Source organism: Mirounga angustirostris, unplaced genomic scaffold, assembly GCF_029215605.1.
Source record: "Mirounga angustirostris isolate CCGP_5_RB_7025 unplaced genomic scaffold, mMirAng1.0.hap1 SCAF_16, whole genome shotgun sequence".
Lineage (NCBI taxonomy): Eukaryota > Metazoa > Chordata > Mammalia > Carnivora > Phocidae > Mirounga > Mirounga angustirostris.
In genome coordinates this window covers 54,175,434-54,199,582 of record NW_026991724.1, presented here as the reverse complement: position 1 = coordinate 54,199,582, position 24,149 = coordinate 54,175,434, and the positions used below count along the sequence as shown (strand labels likewise).

Genomic DNA, 24,149 nt, shown 5'->3' with positions numbered 1-24,149 from the left:
CAACTTCAGTTCATTAAGAGAGAATTATCTTCTTTAAAGGATATGACAAATAAGAAACACTTAGTACATGCCAGGCGCTGGTCTAAGAGCTTTACATAGTAACACATTTAATCTTCATAGCACACCTATGAACTAAGTACCATTATTGTTTCGATGTTACAGACAGGGAAACTGAGACACAGAGAGGATCCTCGATTAGCCCAAAGTTTCACAGAGAGTAAGTGGCCAAGCTGACATCTGAATGCCAAGGGTTGTTTCAGGTCCTCACTGCTCAGGTATAGGGTAGTCTTCTTTCAATTCCGGAACATTCTCAAGTTGCTCATTTTTACACGTGTAATATGCATAGATGTATAAATTTACCTAAATGTTCTGGGAGGTTTGTCTAAAAACTGAAGGGCTTCCAAAAGAGACTGAATGTGTTGGTTTTAGAAATGTAGTTTAGGGGGGCGCCTGGGTGGCTCAGTTGGTTAAGCGACTGCCTTCGGCTCAGGTCATGATCCTGGAGTCCCGGGATCGAGTCCCGCATCGGGCTCCCTGCTCAGCAGGGAACCTGCTTCTTCCTCTGCCCCTCACCTTGCTTGTTCCCTCTCTCTCTCTAAAATAAATAAATAACATCTTTTAAAAAATAGAAATGTAGTTTAAAATGTTTGAAGATACTTAATTAACTGAGTTTGTAAATGAGACCAAACATTATTGTAAAGACCTATCTGGAATAAAGAGGCATATCTAGAATTAAAAGGGTTGTAAGCCAACCTTGAAAGATTAAGGAAGAAGTGGGTTGCTGGATTTGTCACTTCCATGCGTGCAATGTGAATCGCAATAATCAAAATAACCCTCAGAACAGTTTTTTTCCCCCTGTACCCTGAAGCCAGGATCAAAGCCTCTAAAACCTCTGGTTCAGCAGATGCCAGCTTACAGAAGGGAGCAATTCAGCTTGGTTCTGCCCCCAAGGGATGTGAGACCACGAGGACAGCAGCATCTCCAGGAGTCCTTGTCCATTTTGTTCACGGGTGGACCTCAGTCTGGCTCGCAGGGGTTGCTCAGGAGAGAGCTGTTGAGTGAGTGAGTGGCTCCTACATCCCAGCTGGTCAGAAACTTGGAAACACAGTCAGAGACAGATTCAGAGAGTCAGGGCCAGACAGAAAAAAGAGGTCAAATGGAGAAAAGGTGGGGAGAGGCAGCTCCAGATGGCCCAGGACTGGTGAGACAGAAGCCACCTTTTGGGATCCCCGCCCAGTGCCCCATTTCCCAAAGGGCCAGGAGCCACCCACCCCCTCTCCTGGCCTCTTGGCCTCTTTCCCCATCAACAGGTTGCCCTGCCCAACCCTCTCACGCACGCCTGGCTGCACCAGCTCAGCCAAGTCCTCTGCAGGGGGCCCCCAGACTGGATCCCTACTCCTTTTTGCCCTGTGGCCCCAGCCCCAAGGTGAGGGGCAGGAGGAGGGAGGAAGGATCCCTTTGGCAAAGTGGCCTGAGTCTTCTCTACTCCAAAGGCAACGCAAGGGAGACAGAGGGACACAAAGATGCAGAGATACAGATGCTTAGAGCCAGTGACGGGGGTGGGGAGGGAGGGACAGAGGGACAGAAGGGGGCAGATGCAGAGACAGAAACAGAGAGAGACTGAGAAGGATAGAGTCACAGAGGAAAGAGAGGTAACACAGAAGGAAAGATACAAGAGAGACTCTGAGGTATAGAGACCGAGATTGAGAATCACAGACACATACATGGAGTGATGGACATGCTCACTATCGGTGGTGATGTGTGTCAGACCTCATCAAATCCTACACATTAAATATGCACAGTTTATTGTGATTCCACCTGATTCCACCTCAAAGCTGTAAAGAAAAAAAAGGGGGGGGCGCCTGGGTGGCTCAGTTGGCTAAGCGGCTGCCTTCGGCTCAGGTCATGATCCCAGGGTCCTGGGATTGAGCCCCGCATCGGGCTCCCTGCTCAGCCAGGAGCCTGCTTCTCCCTCTCCCACTCCCCCTGCTTGTGTTCCCTCTCTCGCTGTTTCTCTCTCTCTCAAATAAATAAATAAACAAAGATTAAAAAAAAAAGATGGGAAGATGATAAGGTGGGACGGAGAGAGGCAGAATGAGTGAAGAACGCGGAAAATAAAGAAAAATCCAGATACCAAGAAGACCCCCCAGAGCTGGTGAGAAGCATGAGCTTGAAGCTGGGGGGACAGGGGTTCAGGGCAGGATGGGCCAGTCTTGCGGAGACCCGTTTCCAACCCTCCCTCCTGGCAAGAAAGTAGGGAGGGGCCTTCGGGACTGGGTGGGGGGTGCTCTGGGGGTGGAGGTGGGGGGAAGCGGGAGGAGTGATTGCTGAGGCCTGGCAGGGCGCCTCACTACCTGGGAATGCGCCCCGGGGATCAGTGGGTGGTTATAACTCAGGCTGAGTGCCCAGAGCCGAGGAGAAGGTGGCTGAAGGACGGCACAGGCCTGAGAAGTCTGTCGCTGAGCTGGGAGTGGGTTCCCCACACCCTACCTGGGGGACTCGGCAGGTGAGGCCTGCGGAAGAGGACAGGGAGAGGGAAAGGTGTCTGCGTCTGGCTCTGGTCTTGGATGCACCCCTACTCTCTCTTTATCTTCCCTCTTTGCACAACTGGAGGGTTCTGGATGTCTGCTCCTCTGAAGTCTGTAGTCTCTGGGTTGGGGGGCAATGTCCTTGTGGTTCCTTTCTGCCCTGAGAAATGGGGCAAAGAAGGAAGGGAGGTGGGGTAAAGGGCTCCCAGCATCACCCGGGCCTCCCTGCCCTCTGTCCTCCCCACAAGGTGCAGTGGCCATGGCTCCAGCAGGACACTCCTGGATGTGGATGGTCGGTGCCCTGATCACAGCCCTGATTCTGGGGGTGACAGGTAACCAGAACCCCTGTTGTGCACCTGTCAGCTAACTGTGGGTGGGGCTGTGGGTGACTCTGAGTGACATTGGAGTGTTTGTCCCGGGGTGCACTCTGTGTGATGGGGTATGGCTCTGGGACTGGGTGACTGTGAGTCGGAGTCTCTATTCATGTTCGGACGACTGTGGGTGGCTGTGTGCCTGTCACTGTGTGTGGTTTTGGGGGGGTGCCTTTCCCCATATCAAGTGACTGCCTGTAACTGGGGCACTCGCTTGGAGGCTGTGTGTGCGTTTGGGATCGTGTGTGACTCAGTGTCTGTGCGGGTAATTGTGTGCACATTATGTGTGACCGAAGGCATCTGGAGTTCTTGTAACAAAAGTGCTGGTTACGGTGAAAACGCGCAGCCAGGTGCTTGCAGGTAAGGAACGCTTTGGGGCTGAGCGATTGCCGCTGAGCGCAGGACTATGCGCGGCTCTGCGTGGGCTCTGTGGCCGCTTGAGGTTCTACGTCGGGGTGACGGTGACTGCGTGTTTATCGGGGGCTGTCTGTGTGGTGGGGCAACCGCGTGGGTGGAGTTTCCGTCCCTGCCTTGAGGGGCTGGGTGTGCTGGAGTGTCTGTCACTACGAGGTCTTGGCTGGGTGAAGATGGCTGATGCTAGGTCACTTGCACTGTGCCCTGCCGGGCTGACGGAGGGTAATGTTGTCTCCATGCCCACGTGCCCGCGTGCGGAAGAGCCTGGGCTGGTCTCCTCCGTGTCCCCGAGACACTGCGTGGGGGCGCGAGATCTTGCGAGGCTGCCGCCTGGTGCGCTTGCCCGGAGAGGGTGGGCACCGTGAGCCGCGGAGGGCCCGGTGGAGACGGTGCGCCCCTCATTAACTGTGCGTGTGCTGATCTGTCACAGAAGCCGTGTGCGTGTTTCCTGGAGTGTGCGCGCCAGGCGCTTGGCATCTGTGGGTCATCAGCAAGAATGTGAACAAGTACACAGACCATGGGGGGCGGAGCAAAGGAGTGGGGTATCTGTGTCTGGCTGTAGGGGGGAGGGTACTGCCAGCAGGATTCAGGAGGTGAACATTCGTGTTTGAGAATTCAAAATGAGTCCTGTTTTCTGTCGCCATCGGGCCCCTCTAGCTGAGCACCCCTCCTGGTTCTGTTCCCCCAACTCTCCCTCCGTCCAGCGGCTCTGACCCTGTCCCCCTTTCCTCAACCGCACTGCTACTCCAGACTTTATCCACAGCCAAGATCCCCTTGGGCTGTGCACCCCCCAGCCCCGCAAGCCAGGCCCCACCTCGATGGCTCTCCCCGTTTTGGCCACGGTCCACTTCCGGTCCTGTCGGCAGCTCCTAAAACCCAGCCCCTACCTCCTTGCCCGAAGTCTGGGCTCTTTATAGAGTCGATCTCCCCACGTGACCCTGGCCTCTCAAACTGCCCCCTCCAGCCCTGACCTCATTCGCTGAGGCCTGACCCCACTTCTTGAGCCGAGGTCCCACCACTAAAGCCCTGATCACGGGCCCATTCCCAGGCTCCACCCCCTGAGCCTTGGCTCCGCCCCTGGGAAGGCCCAATTTTACCTCCCTTGGCCCCGCCCACTGAGCTCTAGCCACTCCCAGGAACCTTGAGGCGCAGTCAGAGTCCAGTAAACCACCTGATCCTGGACACTGTCCTTGAGTTCTTTTTTTTTTTTTTTTTTAAGATTTTATTTATTTATTCATGAGAGACAGACGGAGAGAGAGGCAGAGGGAGAAGCAGGCTCCCAAGGAGCAGGGAGCCCGATGCGGGACTCGATCCCAGGACCCTGGGATCATGACCTGAGCCGAAGGCAGACGCTTAACCATCTGAGCCACCCAGGCGCCCGATGGCCTCACTTTTAGTGGCCTTTCCCTGAGGCCCCAATCCCAGTCCCAATGTAGGTTCGTCCCAGCTGCTCTTTCCTTCAGTTGGTGATGGCCAATCTCACACCCATGAGGGAAAGAAGCACAAAATCATTCACCTTTAGCCCAGAAGGCTGACCTGCACTGTTTCAGTAAGAGTCAATTATGTGCTGGTTCCAACATTCTTTTTTTTTTTTTTTTTTTTAGATTTTATTTATTTATTTATTTGAGAGAGAGAGAGAGCACATGAGACGGGGGGAGGGTCAGAGGCAGAAGCAGGCTCCGCACTGAGCAGGGAGTCCGATGAGGGACTCGATCCCGGGATTCCAGGATCATGACCTGAGCCGAAGGCAGACGCTTAACCATCTGAGCCACCCAGGCACCCTGTCCTTGAGTTCTAAGCCTTGCCCCTCTTCCAGGTTTCACCCTTAGACTCCGGGCCTTAGACTCCAGGCTCCGCCCCTAAAGCCCTGGGCCCGACCCCTTCCTCAATATAAGAGTCTTTCGGGGGTCAGACGACCTCCGGAGGGTCCCACCTCTTGGATCTAAGACCCCCCCGCTGAGCCCAAGCTCCGCCCCGATCCCAAGCCCCGCCCGTTTTCGGCCCCCAGAGCCTGTTCTTGCGGATGGTGTTGCCTCCTGCAACAACCCCTCCGACACTGGGCCCTCTGGAAGCGCCCGGGACACTGGAGCTGGGGCCCAGGAGAGCACCAGGGCAGACGAAGACAGCAGCCCCCGCATTGTGAATGGGACCGACTGCGAGATGCACGCCCAGCCGTGGCAGGGTGCGCTGGTGCTGCAGGCCAGCCAGCTCTACTGCGGGGCGGTGCTGGTGAATCCGCAGTGGCTGCTCACAGCCGCCCACTGCCGGAAACCGTGAGTGGGGCTCCAGGAGCAGGGCTGGACAGGGCAGGGGCGAGCGGGAGGGGCATGGAGGTGAGTGAGCAAGGGGTACAGCTGGGATGGGATCAGGGATGGAGTTGGGCTGGCGAGCGGGGTTAGGCTGGGGAGAAGATTGTGGTGGGGGTGGGAGTTAGAGATGTGGTGGATTTGGGGTGAGGAGTGCATATGTGGAGTGGCTTGGAATGGAGATGTGATTCAGATTCAGACTGGCTTTGGAGTTTGGGATGGGGTAGGGTAGAGATGAAAATGGTATTGGGATTGGAAATAGCTGTGGGCTTGAAGACGGGGTTGGGGTTAGCTTTAAGAATGGTACTGGAGATGGCTGGATTTGGAGTTGGGAAGGCACGTGTTGATGGTTGGAGGGTGGGCGAAGAATTAGGGCTAGGGTCAGGGATGCAAATGGGTTGGATTTGGGGCTGGGCATGAGTATGTTGACGGGCTGGGACAGAGATGCCATTAGGAGAATTGGAGATGGGTGGAGATACAGGGGGATGGGTTAGGGCTGGGGGCGGGAATGGATGTAGGATTGAGGATGGGGTTGGATTAGAGTTATTGGGGGGGTGGAGGGTTGGATTTGAGGTTAGGGTGGTTAGATCAGGGTTGGGAATGCAGAGGTGGTGGTTTATATGTGGGGAAAGGATTCAGGTTGGGGATGGGATGGGGTGAAGACGGGGTTGCGATTAGATTTGGGGTGTGCTCAGCACTGGATATGGGCATAGGGATCGGGGTTGCTAGTAATCTGCACCATCTTCTTTAGATTTTACAGAATTGTTCTTGGCCACCATTCCTTTTCGCCCGTTTATGAAACTGGGCAGCAGTTGTTCAAAGGGATCAAATCTATCCCCCATCCTGGCTATTCCCATCCTAGCCACTCCAATGACCTCATGCTCATCAAACTGAACAGAAGAATCCATCAGACTCAGGCTGTTAAGCCCATCAACATCTCCTCCCACTGTCCCACTGCTGGGACCAGCTGCTTGGTTTCTGGCTGGGGAACAACCAGTAGCCCCCACAGTGAGCGTCCAGGTCCCTCTTGATGCCCACCCATGCCTGCCTTCTCCCCCTCTCTGCCTCTGAGCACTGCCCCTCCCCATCTTTCTCCGTTGCTCATAGTGGCCCTGCTCTGTGTGTGTTTCCGACAGTTAAATTCCCCAAGGTCCTCCAGTGCTTGAACATCACTGTGCTAAGTACCAGCAGGTGCAAGAAGGCCTATCCAGGACAGATAGACTCCACTATGTTCTGCGCTGGTGACGAGGCGGGCAGAGACTCCTGCCAGGTAAGGCTCAAGACTTCTACATTCAGGCAGCAGAGACGCCCTGAGTGCCAACTATGTAACCTGAAACTTTGCTAAGTCCTGGGAACCCATCCCTGTCCAATAGAAATATAATGTGAGTCATACATGTCATTTTAAATTTTCTAGTAGCTACATTTTACAAAGTGAAAAAGAAGCAGGTAAATTTTGCTATCTTAATAATAAATTCTATTTAACCCCATGTATCCCAAGTAGCATGACTTCAAAATGTAGTTAATATAAAACAATTATAAATGAGATATGTTATATTCTTTTTTTTTTAATAGTAAGTCTGTGAAATCCAATGTGCATCACATGACAGCATATCTCAATCGGGCTAGCCATGTTTCAAGCGCTCAACAGCCCCATGTGACTAGTGGCTACCATATTAGACAGCACTGGTCTAGAGGGAGAGATCAAGAGATCAAGCCTGCTTTGTATGGTTGGGCAGGTTGTGCACTGTATACATATATCACTGCTAAGGGGGCAATCTTCGTGTAGTAGACATTCACAGTGTTGTCTATTTATTTTAGCAAATTTCAGGCAGATGGCAGTTAAGTATCTTGTCCCCACAAAATCTATAGTATGAAAGTTTTCTGACAAATGCTAGTAAACAGTCTTGAGGAAGAAAGACAAAAACCTTTGCCAGGTATTTGAAAAAAAAGAGAATGTTTAATAAAGAGGCTTGATTGCAAGCTTGTTGGAAGGGCTGGAGGGGCAAAAAGGTAAAAAACCCCAATGGTTGGGGCGCCTGGCTGGCTCAGTTGGAAGAGCGGGCGATTCTTGATCTCAGGGTTATGAGTTCAAGCCCCAAGTTGAGTATAGAGATTACTTAAAATAAAATAAAAAATAAAATTATTTAAAAAACCCCAATGGTCAAGAAAATGCATAAATAGGGTAATTTCAGAGACGGATAAAAACTATGCAGAAAGTAAAACATAGTTTTATGATAGCGAGTGATGAGGGGCAATATTCAAAAGGGTGGTTGGGAGATGGGTAGAGGGCAGAGGCGGGTAGAGACTGAATGACATAAAGGAGCCAGCCTTGCAAAGGTTAAGGGCAGGAAAAGCAAGTGCAAAGGCCCTGCAGGAGGGAGGAGTTTGGCTGCCTTTTTTATTCTTATGTTAATCCCCATACATTACATCATTAGTTTTAGATGAATTGTTCCATGATTCATTGTTTGTGCACAACACAACAAAGGACAGAAAAAGCCAGAATGTTTGGGGAACTGAGTTGGGGGGGGGAGTGGACGCAGTTAGAGTTGAGCCTGGAGAGATGGGTGGGGACCAATGTTCAACAAATATTCCTTGATTCCCAACACAGAGCTTCTCTGTGTCCTCATGGAAGCTCTATCTGTTGAGGATGACAGAAATTAAAAGTAAACTCTTGCAGGGATCAGGACCCTCCCCTGTATTCAGGCCCTCAAGGGTTCTAGAAGGATGTAAATTAAGGTGCTTTCTGCTGGCAGGATGAACACTTCAGTAATATTGGCAATTACTAAGGAAGCTGTGGCCTCAGACAGCACTCTTGTCCCATTTTGATGGCTGGGAAAGAGTTCCTCCCCACCAATTTTATAAACCTAGAGGATTGTAGCAACTTCCCGATGTCATCTCTGTCCCCACTCGATATGGAAACACGCACATCTGGATAGAGGAGTGGGCAGAGGGATTTTTATCAGAAGAAAGCACGTCTAATTCGAATGTTGGCATTCTTTAAAAAGATTTTTTTAATTAATTTTTAATTAATTTTTTTTAAGATTTTATTTTTATTTCTTTGACAGAGAGAGACACAGCGAGAGAGAGAGAGAGCACAAGCAGGGGGAGTGAGAGAGGGAGAAGCAGGCTCCCCGCTGATCAGGGAGCCCGACGCAGGGCTCGATCCCAGACCCTGGGATCATGACCTGAGCCAAAGGCAGACGCTTAACGACTGAGCCACCCAGGTGCCCCAAAAAGATATTTATTTTATTCGAGTCCACCTGGGGCTCGAACTCGACCTCGAGACCAAGAGTTGGGCGGTCCACCAACTGAGCCAGCCAGGCGCCCCCCAAATGTCAGCATTTAAAACCATTTAGCTTTTCTGGAACCAAGTTTAGTACCTTGTTTTTCATTTTGCAGACCTCAATTAGCTTTTCATACCAGCATGTGGTCAGGGTGTGGCCACTCAGAGCAAAAAGTAATAACACTAATACTATAATAATAACGTGGGGCCCTGCTCTATGTGGTTCACATACAGCGGCTCATTAACTCACTATTATTAGCTCTATTTTATAGACGAGGAGCCAAGCTCAGGGCAGTTAACGAACTGCCTCTCAAAGGAAACTCTGCAGGGACATAAACAAAATATAATGAGAAAAATTAAGTCCCAAGACAGCTGAAATTTAGAGGTGCACGCAGTCAGGTTCTTTTGCCTGAAATAGAGTCTGCTAACATGGAAAGAAGTTGAGCTCTGGATTTCTTTTTTTTTTTTCTAATTAAGGTTTTTTTTTTTTATTCTTATGTTAATCCCCATACATTACATCATTAGTTTTAGATGAATTGTTCCATGATTCATTGTTTGTGCACAACACCCAGTGCTCCATGCAGAACGTGCCCTCCTCAATACCCACCACCAGGCTAACCCATCCTCCCACCCCCCTCCCCTCTAGAACCCTCAGTTTGTTTTTCAGAGTCCATCATCTCTCATGGTTCGTCTACCCCTCCGATTTCTCCCGCTTCATTCTTCCCCTCCCGCTACCTTCTTCTTCTTCTTCTTTTTTTTTCTTAACATATCTTGCATTATTTGTTTCAGAGGTACAGATCTGAGATTCAACAGTCTTGCACAATTCACAGCGCTTACCAGAGCACATACCCTCCCCAGTGTCTATCACCCAGTCACCCCATCCCTCCCACCCCACCCCCCACTCCAGCAACCCTCAGTTTGTTTCCTGCGATTAAGAATTCCTCATACCAGTGAGGTCATATGATACATGTCTTTCCCTGATTGACTTATTTCGCTCAGCATAACACCCTCCAGTTCCATCCACATCGTTGCAAATGGCAAGATCTCATTCCTTTTGATGGCTGCATAATATTCCATTGTGTATATATACCACATCTTCTTTATCCAGTCATCTGTCGATGGACATCTTGGCTCTTTGGATTTCTTTATAACTGATACTAGTATCTTGCGAAAACATACATTAGAAATGACGGTAAAGAGTGGTATTATAGGAGAGTAGCTGCAGGAGTTTGGGGAGTTAAGGACAGGCAACCCAAGGAAGCAGTCCTCAACCCCGCCCCCGAGGGACATATGACAATACCTGGCGATAGTCTTGGTTATCACAATTGTGCCTGGGGGAGGAAGGGGGTGACTGGCATCTAATGCATAGAGGTCAAGGATGCTGCTGAGCATCTTACAATGCACAGGACGGCCGCCACACCAAAGAATGATCTAGCCCCAGCGTCAGTGGTGCCCAGGATGAGAAAGCCTCATCCTTCAGGGGCCAGAGAGCTGCCTCTCTGCAAAGGTGAGGTCTAAGTACAAGACGGATTGGTGTCGAGGGCCGGCGAAGAATGAGGAAGGGAAAGGAAGCCATGTCAAGTGTGCTCAGTAGGAGAAATACAGTGCTCAAAGGTTGGAATAGAGAAAGACAAATAGGGACAGAGAGACCCAGTGAGGGAGACACACGGAACTTCTAAAGGTGGGACTTACAGGGAAATGTTAACATTTCCTCTCTCTCTCTCTCTCTCTCTCTCTCTCTCTCTCTCTCTGTGTGTGTGTGTGTGTCTTATCTGTGTCTCCCTCTCTGTCTTTGTGTCTCTTCACCCCTCTACTTTTTCACCTCTATGTCTCTATCTCTTGCCTCCCTGGCCCTTCTTCACCTGTGTGTCTCCGTCCATCCATCTCCCCACATCTCTGCCTGTCTGAACTCCTTTCTCCTCCACAGGGTGATTCCGGGGGGCCTGTGGTCTGCAATGGCTCCCTACAGGGCCTCGTGTCCTGGGGAGACTTTCCCTGTGCCCAGCCCAACAGACCCGGCGTCTACACCAACCTCTGCCAATTCACTAAGTGGATCAAGGACACCATCCAGGCGAACTCATGACGCATCCCAGGACCCGGCATTCTGGTGTGCCCCACCCTCTGCTGTCCTCACTCCTGCAGGAACCGTGACATTCTTTCCACACCCCTGTTCCTTCCTGAGGATGTTGGGATTGTTAATCTCTCCAGCCCCTCCCCAAGTCTCCTGGAATCAGGGTCCCCCTTCCCAGCCCTGGGCTGACCCTATCTTTCCAGTCAGGTCCTAGAGAGAGTTTCCCAGAATGACCAAGGTGAGGGTGCACCTCAGTCTCCCCCATGCTTCCTTCCTCAGGCCCAGAGGCTGTCCTTGTTCTGCAGCTATTGGTCCCAGAAATAAAGCATCTGAGGAGAAGTGAGCTCTGTATGTGGTGTCCCCCACTCACTGAATGACCAGACAGCCAGGAACAAGTCACTTCTCCCCTCTGCACCATTGTGTTTGCTCTTTGGGGGTATTTCACTTGCAAGAGACAGAGATCCACTCAAGCTGCTTTGCATCTTCTTCTTCTTCTTCTTCTTTTTAAGATTTTATTTATTTTTTGACACAAAGAGAGACAGTGAGAGAGGGAACACAAGCAGGGGGAGTGGGAGAGGGAGAAGCAGGCTTCCCATTGAACAGGGAGCCCGATGTGGGGCTCAATCCCAGGACTCTGGGATCATGACCTGAGCCAAAGGCAGACGCTTAATGACTGAACCACCCAGGCGCCCCTGCTTTGCATTTTCTTCACAAATATTGATCGAGTGAGTATTTTGTGCAAGGAAGTTGTCAGATGCTGAGATACTACAACAGGCAAAACAGAACAATTTCCTGCCTCACGGAGCTCCCATTCTCCTAGGGGAAGGCAGACAGTAAAGAGGTAAATGGATACATTACCTATGATATGAATAAAACGAGCACAGAGCAGGAGGAAAGAGGACTGTTGCGGGGAGTGGACCTATTTATATCAGATAGTCAAGGAGGGTGTGGGAGGGTGGTATAAAGCCTCACCCGCACCTCCAAGGTGTCCACAGCCTACTCCCTGGAACCTGGGAATATGTGGGTTTATATGGCAATGAGACCTCACAGGTGTGATTAAGGATCTTGAGATGGAGAGATGATCCTGGATTTTCTGGGTGAAACCATTGTAATCCCAAGGGTCCTTATAAGAAGGAGTTGGGGTGGGGGGCACCTGGGTGACTCAGTTGGTTAAATGTCTGCCTTCCGCTCAGGTCATGATCCCTCTCCTCCCTGCTTGTGATCTCTGTTGCTCTCTCTGTCTCTCTCTCTCAAATAAATGAATAAAATCTTGAAAGAAAGAAAGAAAGAAAGAAAGAAAGAAAGAAAGAAAGAAAGAAAGAAAGAAAGAAAGAAAGAAAGAAAGGAAGAAAGGAAGAAAGGAAGAAAGAAAGAAAGTTTGGGGGGGCAGTGGGAATGAGAGAGAGATTTGAAGATGCTGCTAAGCTGGTTCTGAAGATGAAGGAAGGGTCCATAAACCTAGGAATGTAGGTGGTCTCCAGGAGCTGGAAAAGGCACAGGAATGGATTCTCCCTCCGAGCCTCCAGAAGGAATTCAGCCCTGCCTGTCTATGTCTTTATCTTGGCTCAGTGTGGCAACATTTGGGACTTCCGTCCTCCAGAACAATAAGAGTAAATTGATGTTATTTTAAGATACCAAATGTGATAATTTGTTTCATCAGAAACTAACATCAAGGGCCTCTGGGAGGAAGTGGCATTTGAGCTGAGTCCTACAGAATGACAAGTGGCTAGCCCAGTGGATTTCTGGGGGCTCAGTGTTCCAGACAGAAGTACAAGGCAAAGGCTCTGATATGGGGACAGGCTGGGCATTTCCCAGGAACGGAAAGAAGACCAATGTACCTGGAACCTCTTGGTTTTCCCTAAGAGATTGGGAAGCCATTGGAGTTTTTTAAGCCAGATGGCAACATGACCTGATTTCTATTTTTTTTTTTTAAGGTTTTTATTTTTTTGACAGAGAGAGAGAGAGCCCAAGTAGGCAGAGCGGCAGGCAGAGGGAGAGGGAGAAGCGGGCTCTCCGCTGAGAAGGGAGCCCGACGCGGGGCTCCATCCCAGGACCCTGGGATCATGACCTGAGCTGAAGGCAGATGCTCAACCGACTGAGCCACCCAGGCACCCCAACATGATCTGATTTCTGTGTAAGATCATTCGCCTGTTGGTGGAGGACGCAAAGGAGCTGCTTATTGGCCAGAGGAGAAAAGGGAAGTCGGTTATCAAAAGAATATCCAAGACTTGGGACGGTCAGATGTCAGCCCAGAAGCAGCTAGCTGCCTGTGGGATCTCTCTCGCTCTCTTTCCTGCAGTGATCTTTCTTTCACGTCTCCCTCTTCTCATTTTCTCCAAGGGGCATCCTCTATTTCCTCCTCAGATTTGGGGGTCATGTGGCCTACAATAGCACGCCCCTGATAACTAGCTCCAATTATTGGCATTTCTTCAGTCCTGATTGGCTGCCTATGGGTCAGGTGCTGACTCTGGGTCCAGTCAGCTGTGGCCAAGGAAGGCTGGGCCACATAGTACACCCTGAATTCCCCTATCACCCCTTCACCAGCTGCAGTGGGCAGGGCAGTGCCTCTAAGAAGGCTTGTGGGCATGGAAGTCAATGAAACAGGACTGAGCGAACTCTTAAAACAGTTTTTTTCTGGACCTCAGTTTTTCCATCCATAAAATGAGAGGATTGCAATGTAAAGATCTTCACGTGTGGACTCAACCCCCGAGATACATACTCCTGGTGGTCAGGAGTGGACACAGAAAGTCACTCCAGGGAATATCTTGGAAATGGAACGTTTTCTTTTTAAGTAAGCTCTAGGCCCAACGTGGGGTTTGAAGTGACAACTCTGAGATCAAGAGTCACATGCTCTACTGACTGAGCCAGGCAGGTGCCCCAGAAATGGAACATTCTAGGAAAGGAATTACATTAGGGAATTTTATCGGTAACAAAACACTGGATTAAAAGTGACTTATATAATAAGGACATTTAGTATTTCACATAACAAGAAACTCAAGGTGAGGACAGTTACATGGGCAGCGTGATGTCTTAAGTGATGTCACTGGGGGTCCAGGTTCTTTCCATCTTTCTTCTCTAACATCCTCTGCATTCATTCATGTACTCAATGATAATATACTAAGTCAGGTAATAGTCTAGTCACTTGGGATAGGGTAATTCACAAAACAGATTTTTAAAAAATCTCTGCCTTCCTTCAGCTTACATTTTAGCAAGGGTAAGAAAATATGTCTGATTTTTTTCTTCAGGCTTGTAACCTCTTGCGTATAAAATGGCTGCTACAGTTCCAGCCATCACAGCCTCACACAACTGTGACAAAAGTCAGGAAGGAGACCTTCTCCTAGCAGACCTCTCTTTATAAGGAAAGAAAGTTCTTCTCCAGGATCCCTCCCTAACCCCCATCTCTCCCTCCCTCCCTCTCTCTCTCTTTCTCTCTCACACACGCACACACACACATCCACCTCTGCAGACTTCTCTTTGGGTCTCTTTGAGAGAGTCCTAATGCCCGTTGCTGCAAAAGAAGCTGGAAAAATTGTTTTCTGGCATTTTTAGTCTCTACTGTGGGGTGCAGTCTCTCTCCAGAAGGAAAAGGGGGTGAGAACTGGCTGTTGGGTAGACAGATTGATATAATGATACTCATCATAATTATCTCCCCTGTGCTCAGCCATTTACAACTCCTCACAACAATTTGGGGGGACATTCTACAAAGGTTGGGCTGCCAGGGTTGGGGCCACTGACCTCACCAATGATTCATCTCTTCTTGGTGGTCACCAATCTAAGATTAATATCCAGTGTGCTGTGACAGATGTGGACTTAGCCCAGCTTCGACTGCTCTCTGTAAGCAAGTACAAGATGGGTGGTGTGGTGCAAAACAGGGGCAAATAATACTGACATAATCAATGGCAGGTAACAGATAGTTCAAAGTTGGAATATTAGAGGAAAAATCTAGAATAGAGCAGAATGCTAGCTGAGGGGCAATTTTGAATATATTTTCCAAAATGATGCTGTTAGTCAATCTGCTTTTGGCAACAAGAGAAAATTCATGCTGTCTTAAGTAGGTTTTGACTTTGCATACCAAGAAATACAGGTAAGGACAGCTCCAGGCAAGGGATGTCAGGTCTGCAGTTCCACTTCTCTCTGCTTCTCTTGGTTCTCCTTCGTGTGGGTTCACCATCCTCAAGATCAACGACCGTAGTGAGTATCTTTTATAGAAAGATGACACTTTTCCAGAAACAACCCCAGCAGAATTCCCTTCATTCTTATTAGTCAGAATTAGGTCACATGTCCTTTCCTAAGCCAATCACAGGCCAGGGGAAATGGATTGACATGGTTGATTTGCACCAATCAGGGTTCGTTTTCTGAGATTGAGATCAGAAAATCCCCCGAGTAGTGTAGGCGTGAGGAAAGGGGCTGCTCCCTGAATAAAAGGAAGATTCTGTTATCAAAGAAGAAGAGAAAAATGGATGGTAGGGAAACAGCCAAGGGTGTCTGTGGATAGGCGTCCTTTTAGCAATTTTTTAAATTAACTTTTCAGTGAAGAATAATGTACAAACAGAAATGTGCCTTTATGATGAGTATTATACACTTGATGAATTTTCACTAAACAGAAGACACTCTTGTAACCAGCACCCAGATGGGGCAGTAGGATATGACAAGCTCCCCAGAAGATCTTCTAGGGGTCCCCCTGCAGTCAGTGCCCCCTGCCAAGTGTAGTGACCTTCCTGACTTTCATCACCATTCTTTGGTTTTGCTCATTTATAAACTTTGTATGAATAAATATAAATTTATTTATATAGATTTATGGAAATACAATAAATGTATACAAATAAAATCACAGTGCATTATCTTGTGTTTGGCTTGTTTTGCCCAGTATTATATTTGTGTGCTTCATCCAGATTTTTGTCTGTAGTTGTAAACATCCCCTTCTCATTATGGCACTGTATACTTTTGTGTAAATGTACTCCAATTTATTTACCCATTTTTACCATAAATGGGCATTTGGGAGTTTCTAGTTCCTTCAGCAATTTTTTTTTAAGATTTTATTTATTTATTTGACAGCTAGAGAGGGAACACAAGCAGGGGGAGTGGGAGACGGAGAAGCAGGCTTCTCGATGTGGGGCTCGATCCCAGGACCCTAGGATCGCGACCTGAGCTGAAGGCAGACGCCTAACGACTGAGCCACCCAGGTGCAACTCCTTCAACAATTTTAAAGGCAATATGCTGATCTAACATCTGCCAAAGCTATGGTGAAAATTTAGGAGAAGCTGTGTGCTCTTCACTGCCCTTCCAACCGGGTCCACCAAGCCCCATGCTTCTTCCTCTTGTTGGCAGAGCCTGGAAGTATCCTGAGTCAGGTTTAGGCTCAAGGGTGAGCAGGAGAGCAGAAGGGAGGTGTGTGGGCCAGGGGCAGAGATAGATGTGTTGCTGTGTTGTGATCTTGTATGACTCAGCACAGGGCAGCCTGGGCAAAATTGAGATGTAGTTGTTGATTACCACACAAACCCAACTATTGCTCAGGGTGGCACGTAACTTGGGTAAAGATGTTCACCGTCCTTGTGGGTGGCCATGTGATCCATAAGATGCAAGCTGAAACCTAGTGGCTGCGTTTCCTTGGGAAGTTTCTGTTTTGTCAATAAAAGTGTGGGCATTATGCTTGGACTTTACTCTCTTCCCACCTGGAATGGGGGTGCCTGGAAGTGGACCAGTCACTTTGCACTATAAAGATAAAAGCCACAGGATAAAGATGGGGCTGCAAGAAGCAAAAATAAGCCCACACTCTTGGTGACTTGCTGAAGTCCCTGCTCCAGGCACACACTCCCAACATCTGGGCATAAAAAAGAGAGAACAAAACCTCCAACATCTGGGCTACTGTAGTTGGTTTTAGGTATGCTGATAGGGAGAAATGAAGTTTCTAGGAACAAAAACTGAGCTAAGACATTGTGCAGATTTTACTGGACAGGTTCGGCTTTCTCTTCGGCATCTCTTCCTGGATGAGGATATGCTTTTTCAGTATGAAGGCTGGCTCCAGACCAGGAGGAAACAGATGTTGGCAAATGGTTCCTGTTAAGGGTGGAGAGGACCAGTGTATTTCCTGCATGGTGATGTAAGTGGTGAGGAGAACAGGCCGGTGGTGATGCAAGAAATAAACTTCTTGCCTTACCAGATATTAAGACAGGCTGCAACACAAAATAATGTATTTTTTTAAAGTGTAGTATTAGCGCAAGAACAGATGAATGGCTCAGTGAGACAGAAGAGAGAGTTCAGAACTCAATATAATATTATATAATATATGGGGAATTATAAAATATGGTAAAATAGCAACCCAAATTAATGGGAGGAAGATGGTAAACTTAGTAAATGGTGTCAGGAAAACTGGCTCCCTGTGTAGAGAAAAATATACCTAGATTTCTGTCTAACACCACACACAAAGGTGGACTCCAGATGTGAAAGATACACTTATAAAGTAAACAGAAGAAAATCAGAGATTATCTTCAAATCTCTGTGACAGAGAACAACTTCTTAAGACTTCAAAAGCACAGATCATAGAACAGAACATTCATTAGTTTGATTATGTCAAAATTAAAAGGAGAGTAAAATGGATCATTAAGACATTTATCAGAATGGGAGGAGGGACTAATACCTATAATATGCAAGAAGATTTTGTAAATTAATAAGAAAAAGGATGGGAGCCCTTAACACGAAAATGGGTAAAGGGTATGAACAGGCAATTTGCAGTAGCAGAATCCAAAAACTGACATGCATATGAGGGGATGTTCAAACTCATTCATTGTCCAAGAAATGTAAATGTCAACAACAATGAGATACCACTTTACACAAATTAAGCTGGAGAAAATGAGAAGGATGGGAAATGTCTAGTGTTGTGAGGGATGTACCAGCATCCCTGAATGTTCATGTGCTACTGGGGTTAGTGTGGGGCCTCCAGTTCTGAGGAAGGATCTGGCACTATTTCATTAAATTAAATATATATACACTCTATGACTCAGCAATTTCTCTACTGACTATACATCCCAAAGAAATTCTTCCACATGCACAAGGGGACATGTACAAGGATGTGCCTTGTTGTGTTCTTTGTGGTGGCTGGGAGTTGGCAGCCACCATGTGTCCATCCCTAGGGGGATTGTTGACTAAATGTGTGGACACCCATCATGGAGTTCGATGCAATGGGGCTGTGCGAACATGGCAACGTGGTTGGGTCTTCAAAACAGTGGCGTTTGAAACGTGAATTAGAATAGAATGAGATATATAATCCAACCCCAATTACATAAATTAAAATTACAGGCCACAAGAACCACACTATGCATTTTGTAAGACTGAGGGAGGGTGGGAAGAGGGAAGAGAAGGAAGAAAGAAAGGAAGGGAGGGACACAGGGAGGAAGGGAAGGGGGAGGGAGAAAAGAAGGATTCTGTACAAATTGGTGATGATAATGATGCATTTGACATTGAACCTCTGCACCTAAGGTCTAAAGGGAGTAAAAAAATAAGCTTGTTAAATTGCCAAGCCACACTTTGCATTGACAGTGTCTAGAGGCTGAGCCCCTCTGTGGGGCTAAGAAAGCTGTGTGCATTTTGTGTGTCCCCACTCACTGTGGCCACCTTATGATACTATTCTATATCCCTGAATTGTTAAATCAGACACTTAATCTAGCTCAACTGTGACTGATTCTTGCTTGATTCCACACACCCCTGCAATGCACAGAATTGGCTCAGGACCTCAGAGAGGCTGTGACATGGGTCCAAAACTGTCATCAGGTGTGGCTTGGAAAGTTGGTGTGTCCTCCACCCGGTGCCCTTGCTCTTGGGGTGGTTGATCCTGGCTAAAAACCGAGGTCAGGGAGTGGCCCCAATTTTGTCAGTGGGAGGATCTTCCCCATGCATTCCACACACCAGATAAACATCTAATTGTTGGCTACAGAGAGGCTGGCTGTGGGTTACCTTTTATTAGTAATCATAATGATGATGATGATGACAACGCAACCATTTATTGAGTGCCTGACACCTCGCTGCATTCATTGCATGCCTCGTCTCTCCCAGTTATGACAGCAGCCTCAGGAGGGAGGCCCTCAACAAATCAGGAGGCTGAGGGGCAGTCAGGTTGGGTGAATTTGGCTCAATTTCTGCAGCTGGTACATGTGGGAGCCGGGATATGAGTCAAAGGAGTAGGAGGCCTGAGCCTATGCCCAAAACTACACTGTGCTCCAGCCAACAGAAGCAAACACAGGGGCACTGGGCCAAAGCCAGGGAGCCCTGATTGTGGCAGTGGGGAGAGAGGGAGGGGCTGAGGAGAGGGAAGAAAGGAGTGTGTCGGGAAGGGGCGGAGGAGAGACTGAGCTTTATAAAAAGAGAGCAAAAGAGATTTAAAGACAAGGTCAGATGTAAAGAGACTCAGAAACAGAGGGAGCTTTGGGGAGCTTTCTAGAAAGAGGGAGAGTGAAAGAGAACCATAAAGAAAGGTTCTGAAGGAGGACCTAAGGGAGATGGAGAGAGGGACTCAGTAAGATAGATAGGAAGACAGGGACAGACAGACAGACAGACAGAGAGCAAGGAAGGAAGGATCCCTGCCCTGGGAGTTTTAAGGGGAGAGTTGGGAAATCCCAGGTTCCCTAATGACCCTCAATCTCACTCTCCCCCAACTTCCAGATGCCTAAGTGCCCCCACCCCACCCCTAGGTTTTGCAGCTAGACCTCCAGAGCCCCCAGCTCCCTTCCCCTCAGGCCCTGGTCTGAGGTCCCCCCAACCCACCCCCACCCCAGAGAATGTCCCTCCTATACTAAAGAACAGACAGGCTGGGTTCAAATCTGTGTCTCTTTCCAATTCTGAGCATTAAAGGAGACAATGCACATAAAGGCAAGGGCACAGAGCCTGGCACAGAATGGGCGTGTAAAAATAATAGTTTCTGTGATTATTATGACCATTATTACTATTGTCCTGGAGTTCCTTGAGCCGCCCACAGAGGTGCAAAAAGAGCCATTGTGCCACATCAGCATCTCCTGGGAGTTTGTTAGAAAGTGTAAATTCTTGCCCTCACCCCACCCCTAGACCAACTGAATCAGGAGTTGCATCTTGACAAGATCCACTGGTGATTCATGCGCACTTTTGAGTTTGAGATGCGCTCCTAAGCACACAGGAAGAAGGAATTTTAAACCCGAGGTGTGAAAATCCACCACTTGCTCTAGGGCGCCACCTTGAGGCCTGTTGAAGATCTGACTCTGGAAAGCCGTGGACGTGGAGTCCCACAACCCTGGGTGCAGTTCCCAGGCTGCTTAACTTTGGAACTTTGGGCAAGTTACTTGATCTCTCTGAGCCATGGATAGGTCACACTTCTTACCTGTAACACCGAGGTCACAACTGCACCTCATGCACAGTTCCTGCTGCAGAGTTGGTGCTGAAAAAAATGTTCTACTGCTTTCAGAATGCACCACCGTTTCTGAGAAGGAGCCCGGGCATAATTTAGAAGGCAGACTACTGAATCCATAGTGTTATGGGTTAAATTGTGTCCCCCCAAAAGGTATGCTGAGGTTCTAATCCTGGGACTTCAGAGTGTAACCTTATTTGGAAATAGGGTCATTGCAGATGTAATTATCTAACATGAGGTCATGCTGGAGTAGGGTGGACTCTGAATACAATACGACTGGTGTCTTTATAAGAAGAGGGAAGACAAGGTGAAGACATACACACAGGGCATAAGGTCATGTGAAGACAGAGGCAGAGATTGGGGTGATGCAGCTGCAAGCCAAGGGATGCCAAGGATTGACAGTCACCGTCAGATGCTAGAAGAGGCAAGGGAAGATTCTACCCAGAGTCCCAGAGGGAGCACAGTTCTGCTGGCACCTTGATCTTGGACTTCTGGCCTCCAGAACTGTGAGAGAATACATTTCTGTTGTTTTAAGCCCCACAGTCTGTGCAACATTATTACAGGTTGTTAAAGGTTGATCTTCTGTGTAAGTCAGATCAAAGGTATCAGAATATCTCAAGAACCCTTTCCCTGAGAGGGAGAAATTAAACACAGATCTACTTTACAACCGAAGATACACAAACGGCCAACAAGTACATGAAAAGATGCTCGACTTCTTTGGTCACAAGAGAAATGCAACTTAAAACTGCAATGAGACACTTATACACACCAATCAGATTGGATAAAACGATTTTTTAAATCCCTCCAAACTCCTAAGTGTAGCAGATGAGATGTAGAGCAACCCGAACTCCCACACATTGTTGCTGTCCGTGTAAAATGGTACAACCACTCTGGAGAAAGATTGGGCGGCTTCTTACAACACATGATCTACTCTGTGCCTAGCAGTCTTCCTGGTAGGTATTCCTCTAGGAGAAAAGAAAGCACATGTCCGCACAAAGACTTCTACACAAATGTCCACAGTAGCTTTATTTGTAATAGCCCCAAACTGTAAACAACCTAGGTGTCCATCAACAGGAGAAAGGATAAACCAACTGCGGCATACTCAAACAATGGGATATGCCTCAGCAATCACTAAGAACAAATGACTGCTATATGAGGGAACTCAAGATGAAAGGAGTCTTACCCAAAAAAGTACACACTTACGTCTCCATTTATAGGATGTTCCAGAACAAGCAAAGCAACTCTATGGTGGGCAGAAATCAGAACGCTGCTTGCCTCTTGGGGTGGAGGACAGGCAGAACTGAACGTTCTGCGCTCTGTGAGGGGTTTGGTCAAAACTCACTGAAAAGTACCACTTACATTTTGTGCAATTCATTGTATGTGAATTTTACCTTAGAAAAGAAACATTAAGTTTGAGTTGTAGTACATGACATGTGTTTGAGAGTTTAGGATGAAGTGTACTGATGTTTGTGACCTACTATGAAATGCATCAAAAGTAGTTGAATAGATGGATGGGCAGTCGGATGGATGGATGGATGGATGGATGGATGGATGGATGGATGGATAGATCAACAGACATGTGATAAAGCAAGTATAGCAAATTGCGAATGGTGGAATGTAGGTATCAGGTATATGGGTATGCTGCAGATCTCTTCTGACTTTGCTATGTGTTTGAAAATGTTCATAATTGAAGTGTTGAGGGGAAACCAGACATATGTCTAGTTGAATTGCAGTAACTGATTTCTTCTCCATCTTAATTGCCACCACCTTAGCCGGAGCTGCTCTCCTTTCTCCCCTGGACATTCATTTATTCATTCAACAAACACTTACTGAGCACCTACTATGTTCCAAGCACTGTTCTAGGTTTCCAGATCATAGCACTGAATAAGCTGGAGAAAGTCTGTTTTTGTGTAGCTTTTTTTTTTTTTTTCTAGAGGAGGAGAAAGACCATGAATAAGTACGTAATATTGGGAACATTAAATACTATGAAGGTGAATAAAGCAAGCTGGGTAAGAAGATAGAGAGTGCTGGCGGTGGGGGTGGGGGTGTTATTCCCCACTGGCTGGTCAGGAGAGGCTTCTCTAGGAGGTAACTGAGATCGCAGATGAAGCAGCAAGGGAGGGAGTCTTGGGGTTGTCAGGGGATGCTCCAGGATGTGTGGGTGACACACTGGACTATTGCAAATACTCTCTCCGCTTCCCCGCGCTGGTCTCTGCATTACTTTGCCCTGCTCTACCCCTCGTCTGTTCTCCCACAGAAAACAGAGGAGGATTAGCACTGTTTACAGGGAAGGAGGCACCTCCTATTCTGCAGGTCTGGGGCAGGGACTATAAGGCTGAGTAGGGCTTGTGGTGGAGTTTGGTGGTGGGGATGGAAGAAGCTGGATCACTCGGCCTAATAGTGAGAAGAACTCAGGGTCCCTGGGTGGATGTCTAGGAGGTAAAGGTGGAGGAGGAGAGATGTGACAAGGAAGAGGAAAGAGGAGTGAGCAGTGCAGCTAGAAGGGGGATGGGAGACCTCAAGGGTCTTTCAGGAGCCAGCATGCTGAAAGTTCAAGGCTGAAGTCCTTACTTGGAAGATGACCTTTGTTGGCAAACCCCACCATCCATGAGCTTCCTACACTTGGGACTGCCTGGGCCAGCATTTTGTGTGGAAATCGAAAAGTGTGTCCCTTCAGGTGACATTAGGATTCTGAGGTGCTATAGATGGCAGGGCTAGAACTACTCATGGGGACCAGGGGAGGACTTGACTGAAGTCCCTTTTCTGCTTAAACACCAGCAATGGCTTCTCACTACTTTTAGGATAAAGCCCAAACTTGTCACCAGAACCTTCAGGGGCTGGCATGGTCTGGGCCCTGTTAGTGCCCCACTTTCCAGCCTAGTGAAGCAGCACTCCTCTGCCCCATGCCCCAGATGAGGCCTGAGTTGGAGGAGTTCCTTGGGGAACTTAAAAGAAGAGTGTTTGCTTTTTTTTTTTAAATAAATTGTCTATAATCGCTTTTTGTTTCACTTGCAAAGGAGGAGGAGAAAGAGGAGAAGAGGAGGAGGGGGAGAAGGAGAAAGAGAAAATTTGCAAAAATGAAAAATCCTAATGAAGAACACTTCCTAGACACACACATTGATTGAGTAAATCCAGTGGGTCCATAAATCAGTGAGTTAAATTCTCTTGGATTGTAGAGCATACTCAAGATTCTCTATCAAGTATGGTTTATTATTTACTTTTAATTTAGACCAAAGGTAAAAGAGGTTGTGTTCATCATATGACACCTTTGCTGACACATTGTTATCAAGGTCTCTTTCTTGTTTTATTATATTATCTTATTTTATTATATAATTTCTTCAATCCGTTTTTTCCCCCATCCCTTGTTCTTATTCCCTTCCTCCTCTGGGTCAAAACTAGGGGCAAATGAGGTATTTTGCCTCAGGAGCAAAATTTAAGGAGTAGCCAAAAACCTCAGAAATCAAGAAAAACAATATTTTAAAAAGTCAAAATGAACACAAACCAGTCCACACAGGGATCTGGCTGCACGGTATGATTCACACGCCTCGCCCTAATCCCCAGTCCCGCTGGATGCTGTCTTTATTTTAAATCTTGGTACTTAGTTCACCATAGATTGTTGCATTAATTTTGAGTTTTTAAAACATTGCATTAAAATAGTACTTATTCTTGATTACTGAGGTTTTTGATGCATGCCTATGTTTATGCCCAAGACCCTTTTTCCCCCCAACTCCTGCTCTTATGAGCTTTCCCGCAGGTAACCATCCTCTTACGTTTCATTCATATCTTTGTGTCTTTCATGTTTCTTA

General features: G+C 47.8%; 1 protein-coding gene across 1 annotated transcript; it reads left to right on the top strand.

Annotated features, from left to right (window-relative positions):
• Positions 1–2,787: 2,787 nt before the first annotated feature.
• Positions 2,788–10,985, top strand: KLK5 (kallikrein related peptidase 5). Its single transcript, XM_045892031.1, has 5 exons — positions 2,788–2,860; positions 5,322–5,586; positions 6,371–6,627; positions 6,756–6,889; positions 10,830–10,985. Exons 1-5 carry the CDS (start codon positions 2,788–2,790, stop codon positions 10,983–10,985), a joined length of 885 nt encoding a protein of 294 aa, XP_045747987.1.
• Positions 10,986–24,149: the final 13,164 nt, after the last annotated feature.